We start from the raw sequence: 6038 nt of genomic DNA, 5'->3' as shown, positions 1-6038 counted from the left end.
TATAATATATATATGTATTATATATATATAATATATATATATATATATATATATATATATACACATACATGATTTACTATGAGGAATTAGCTTACGTGCTCAAGGAGGCTGTGAAGTTCCATGATTTAAGGTCTGCAAGCTGGAAACCCAGGAAAGCTAGTAGTGTAGTTCTAGTCCGAATCTGAAGGCCGGAGAATCAGAGCAACAGTGTAAAAAAATCCATCCATGTTGCCTGCAAGTCCACTTTTCATATGTCATGAGAATAGGGCTAAAGTTATATAACAGTAAATAGGGAGAGGCAAAGGACAAGATCTCAATTACCTAACTTATCTAACAAAAGGGACTGTAAAGATACCCTGATGTCACGATGGATGCAGAATAGCCTCATCCTCAGATAAGAAAGTCTTAGGTAAGGAAAAGAAGCTAGCCATCATAAAAGTTCTAAGGGGAAATAAACGGTGGTGAATGCAAACAAAAGCCTGGGACAGGATTGGAGCATCTGTTTTAGTGGAACATATAGGATAACTCTGTTGTTGAGCATACAGTTTGTGGGGCTTTCCTATGCAATAGAAAAGACTGGGCAAAAAGTGACTGACGTCTACCTAAAAAAATGGATTTTTATGTTATTGGCATTACCTCATCTAATTTTTAAATTGTAATCTTGTCTTTGTAATATATGCTCAGTGCTACAACATACTTACTTTATATATGAGGAAACTGAGGCCCAGGGAAGCTAAATCCCTTACTTACCCAAAACCTCACAGGCGTTAAGGGTCTAGGCCAGGATCCAAACCAAAGCTCTGGCCTACCTTGAACCCTACATTCTTTCTCAACACCAAGGAACCACACTTTTTGCTGGCTTCCTTCCCTGACTTCATTATTTTTGCCAACAATCAACAGCATGAATCATTTATTCACGATTGCCTTCATTAGAGCCATTTTCCTCTTTCACTTAGGTGAAGATGTGTTTTCTTCATTAGCAAGAAGAGAAAATGGTTAAAAAGTGTTTTCTTAACTGAAATGATTCTCAAGATGACAATGGTGAAAAACATTAAGGCTTGCTTAAAATACAGGGCTACGATTAATTTGTGGAGATGTTTCAATCTGACAGTAAAGAAATCATTTCCCCCCCTCCTTTTCATTACTTATATTCATCCTTCATTTGGCTTTAGCACCGTCAGGACTGATTAAAACAATAATTTACATAAATAATGTCTAGAACTTTGTTGTGCAATGCGGTAGCCACTAGCCACAGGGGGCTATTGAGCACCTGAAATGTGCCTAATCCCAAGTGAGATCTGCAGAAAATGTAAAATACACTTTGGATTTTGATTAGTATGAAAAAAGAGAAAATCTCATTAATATCTTTATATTAATTACATGTTGGAATGATACCATTTGGGATCTACTGGGTTAAGTAAACTATATTATGAAAATTAATTTCACCTGTTTCTTTTCACTCGCGTAATGTGCCTTCTAGAAAATTTATAATTACATAAGTGGCTTGCATTTGTGGTTCGCATTATATTTTGATTGGACAGCACTGGTAGAAGATGAAAAGGAGGAGAGTTTCATTGAAAGGTAGGGTATTTTCTTAAAATTTCTGGAGGGGAAGAGAAAAGGGAAGAGAGTAAAGCTTGGTCACAGTGTGACCTACTGTGATAAATATCTACGGTGAATTGAGATGGGCCGGGGTGGGGGGCATTTTTGATTCTGTTCCTACTCCCCTCCCCGCGGCTAACGTAGCAGGTGGCAGAGCAGCTTCCAGAGCCCCCTTCCCAATCAGTCCTTCGGTCTCGCCGGCGCCGGGTCATTGAACACACCTGCGCGCCCACGGAGGTGCGCGTCCGCGAACCCTGGCTCTGGCTCCACGCCCCCTCCCCCCGTAATTTTATTTTCCTGGCATCAACCGTCAGTGTCTTGACTTCTCTCCATAGAACCTCGTGTAGGCCGGGCCCGCCAGGGGTAAGCGACCCCCTCTGCCCCGAGCCCGGCCCCGGGAACCAACATGCCCTCGCCCGGCCCGAGGCGAGCAGGGCTGTCCAGCGGTCTAGCTGCCCCTCTCCCGGCGGCCTGCAGGGCCGCGGCTGCCGGCCCGCCGCGAACGGGGCCTCCGGGCCGCGGGGGGCCGCTGTGACCCGCCTTCGCCCCCGACGCGCCGAAGGCGGAGGAGCTGGGTTTTGGGGGAGAATCAGAAAGCGGAGGGTAGCCGTGGGGGCCGGGCGCTCCGGTGCGGCGGCTTTGGCGGGTGCTCCAGCTGCCGTCCGCTCCGCCGAAGCGCGGAGGAGCCGAGCAGGGGCCCGCCGCCCTCCTCCTCCATGAGGCCCCAGTGAGCTCGGCGGCGAGAGCCGGCCTGCGACGCCTCTCCCGGCGTCCTCTTCCGAGCGCAGCGGCGGTGGCCCCCGCAGGAGGAGGAGGAGGAGCATGTCGGACGGTTTCGATCGGGCCCCAGGTGCTGGTCGGGGCCGGAGCCGGGGCCTGGGCCTGGGCCGCGGAGGGGGCGGGCCTGAGGGCGGCGGTTTCCCGAGCGGAGCTGGGCCTGCTGAGCGGCCGCGGCACCCGCCGCCGCCGCAGCCAAAAGCCCCGGGCTTCCTGCAGCCGCCGCCGCTGCGCCAGCCCAGGACGGCCCCGCCGCCAGGGGCCCAGTGTGAGGTCCCCGCCGGCCCCCAGAGGCCTCCCCGGCCTGGGGCGCTCCCAGGTACGGAGCCGCTCTAGGGGACCCCGTCCTCCTGGGCCAAACGCTTCCCCACGGCCCTCCGCGCGCGCGCGAGGGCGGCGCTCTGTCTCCTCTTTCCTCCCGGTTCCCCGAAAGCACTCCCCGAGGGGTCCGGTTGTTACGGGGTGGGGACGGGCCCAGAACGGGGTTTGGAAGGTGGCCGCTGGAATCCTTTGTGAGCCCGGGCTGGGGGAGGGGTCCGGTGCGCGGTCTCATGAGTTCTGTTGTCCCGGGAGGAAGTAAAAATCGCCTCCCCCTCCCCAGCCCCCAAGAGGGAGGCCTTAGGCGGGCAACCATGTCTTTTCAACCGACTTTAAAAAAAAAGAAAAAAAAGGAAAAAGAAGCCCTCAAGTGTTTATTCAGGAAGCAGGTCTGTTCATAAATGAGCTAAAGCAAGTCTATTGTTCCTTTTTGTAGGCTCTCTGCGCATATCCTGGCGATAACCTTAAATTTCGTGAGGGTTCTTGTTTGACTTAAAAACCATCCCTGCTCAGATGGCTTCTCAGTGTACAGTAAGTTGTTATACAAGGGAATGAACGCATCTAATACCAATTTTTTTTTCCTTTCTCAGAACAAACGAGGCCCCTGAGAGCTCCACCTAGTTCGCAGGATAATAGCCCACAGCAGAATTCGGAGTCAACAATGGCTAAACCCCAGGTGGTTGCAGCTCCTGTGTTAATGTCTAAGCTGTCTGTGAACGCCCCTGAATTTTACCCATCAAGTTATTCTCCTAATTATACAGTAAGTACACTTTTACTGCAACCCTAGGTTAATATTATTGGAATAATATGGTTATTGCATCATTTATCAGTATACTGGTGTGCTTTCTTTACCACACATAAAACAGTTTATGAATTTATTGAAATCATGAAACAAAATTGATTCAAGAATGTATTTTGTAGTTATTATATTCAAGATATCAGAATGTAAGCTTGAGAGTAGACAATCTTGTCTATTTTGTTCACTGCCGTATGTCCAGCATCTATAGACTGTCTCTAGGCTAATAAATTTAAGGTGGTCAAGGACATCTTCAGTCTATAAAACTAAAGTCTGTGTCCTGACTTTATGGACAACCTATAGAATAGTGATCTGGCAAGGTTAATTTTTGATTTTAGCAGGACAGCTGAATACTCATTGGTAGCTTTAGGGTAAATTATCAGTGGTTTTGCTGCAGACTAATTAAGTTAGTTTTTTGAATGTTGAGAAATACACATCTGGGCTCTGTTATGTTAAAATAGAAGTGTTTCTGCTTTTAATTAACAGTTATGTAGAAATGTAGGGAGTTTTGATGAAGTGTTTTAAACTTTTGATAAAGTGTTTTAAACTTTCAGAGTCATCTTTGTCAATAACGTAAGAATTTTAGAAATTGATCACACTTAAATGGCAGGAAAAAACGCCAAGCACGATTGGGATATATAGAAAGGAATTTGTTGTGCTATGTAAATGCATATAATTAATTGTAGATAAGTAGGGCAGGGACCATTCTGGATTGAAGAAATGATAATACTTTAGCATAAGTTCTATTTTTCCTGTCTTCATTTTTTGACATGTAATATACAGAAGAGTGTACATTAAGTTATCAACATCCCCAAAGCCTGCTCTGTCCCCTTCTAATCATTACTGCTCTCCAAAGGTAACCGGTATTTTGCTTGAACAATAGTTTTGCCTCTGTTCAAAGTTCATATAAATGGAGTCATATAAAATATATTTTTCTTTCATTCAATATCAAAATTAATCCATACTGAAGCATGTAATTGGAGATGACTAATTCTCATAGCATTCCATTGTGTGAATATTTGTCTGTTGATGAGCATTTGGGTAGCTTTCACTTTGGGGCTTTTATGATTAGGGCTGCTATTCTTGTCCATGCCTTGGTGGACATTTGTCCTTGTTTCTGTTTGGTATATACCTAGGAGTGGAGTTGCTGGGACTTAAGGTAACCAGCTTTAGTAGAGACTGCCAAATATTTTTCCAAAGAGACTGTTCCAATGTATGCGTTGAGTACTGTTTGGTTCCCAGTCACTTTAATTCCTTATCAGCACTAGGTATTTGCTATTTAAGTTTAGCCATTCTGGTGGATGGGTGTTAGTTTTTTAATTTGAATGTACCTGATCAACTAATGGTGGCACACCTTTTTTTGTTACTTTTGTGGCGAGAGCGGGGGGACTTGACTTTCATATTTGATAGAAAGCATGGGAAAGCTTTATTCCATATTTTAGAAACTTCATGCATCTTAGACTGCATTAAGAAGAACTTTGGGGCTGGAGAGGGGAAAATACAGGCATAGTAGGAAGAGCAATTGATTTGGGGTGGAATGGGCCATCAATCAGGTAAAGTAGAAATGAGAGCAGCTGGATTCTTGCCCCCAAACTGTATTTGGCTTAGAGAAGAAAGGAACCATTGGAGAGCTATGAGTAGTTGAATAACTTTTAAGGATACTTACCTTAAGAACCACAACTGGTTCCTCATTTGTTTGTCTTCCTATTGATTTGGGCTATCTTATGGTGGGAGGGATGCAATTTTTGTTTTGCAGTCCTTTACCAGCTAGTTTTATACATAGCTCAGGTGATTCCTGAGAGCAATGTGTTGAGCCATGTTAGTCCACTTCCTTTGAACCACTGCCATCTTTTAGGTGCTCCTTGGTCTCCTCAGCTCCTGCTGCACTCATTTTGCCAGAAAAGATTGCAGACTGGAAGCCTGTGGATCATGTGTACCCTGCAGGTGTGTCTTTTTTGGCCCTGAGTTTTTTTTAAGAGGGGCTTTATAATTTACCAGTACTTAAATTAGATATTGCAAATCTGAATTTTTTTGGTTTCTCTTGAAAGCCATGAGATCTGGCCATACTGGACTGCTGTTTTGATAGAGCAGAGTTGGCTGGAGCTGAGTAGAGGCAGCCACCCCTTTATATGGAATGTGTAACCTCTAATTTGCTCACTGGCTTACTTCATTTGCCTGTAATCCACCTGGATTCTATAGGCATTCAAGCTTGCTACCCCTGCCCTGATATATTTTTGGGCCTTACCCTTTTTACCCTCTGTCAAAGCTAGGAGTTTTTCTCAATCCAGTTCGTCACAGAACAGCAAAATCCTTGTTTTTCCCAAGTCTTGGGATAAAATCTAGTTATGAGAGAAACTTTTCCTTGTAGTAACCGTAATCCAAAGTCACTCACTCATTTAGAAATAGTTGAGGGCTTCCCTGGTGGCGCAGTGGTTAAGAATCTGCCTGCCAATGCATGGGATGTGGGTTTGAGCCCTGGTCCGGGAAGATCCCACATGCTGCGGAGCAACTAAACCCATGTGCCACAACTACTGAGCCTGCGCTC

The 6038-nt window shown here is 45.5% G+C and overlaps 1 protein-coding gene across 4 annotated transcripts in view; it reads left to right on the top strand.

Moving 5' to 3' along the window:
* The first annotated feature begins 2184 nt into the window (after positions 1 to 2184).
* PAIP1 (poly(A) binding protein interacting protein 1) overlaps positions 2185 to 6038 on the top strand; it is a 30805-nt gene continuing 26951 nt past the window's right edge. For 3 of the 4 annotated variants that reach the window (XM_055086544.1, XM_055086543.1, XM_024122016.3), the window contains exons 1-2: positions 2189 to 2452; positions 3288 to 3457. In XM_055086544.1, coding sequence (XP_054942519.1) covers positions 2425 to 2452; positions 3288 to 3457 — 198 coding nt within the window. In that variant the 5' untranslated portion in view covers positions 2189 to 2424. Of the gene's footprint in view, positions 2699 to 3287; positions 3458 to 6038 lie in introns of all 4 variants that reach the window. The other variant, XM_024122007.3, reaches the window with a different exon arrangement.

Source organism: Physeter macrocephalus, chromosome 8 (assembly GCF_002837175.3).
Source record: "Physeter macrocephalus isolate SW-GA chromosome 8, ASM283717v5, whole genome shotgun sequence".
NCBI lineage: Eukaryota > Metazoa > Chordata > Mammalia > Artiodactyla > Physeteridae > Physeter > Physeter macrocephalus.
Note: the sequence above shows the minus strand (reverse complement) of the source record. Positions and strands in the feature narration are given on the sequence as shown.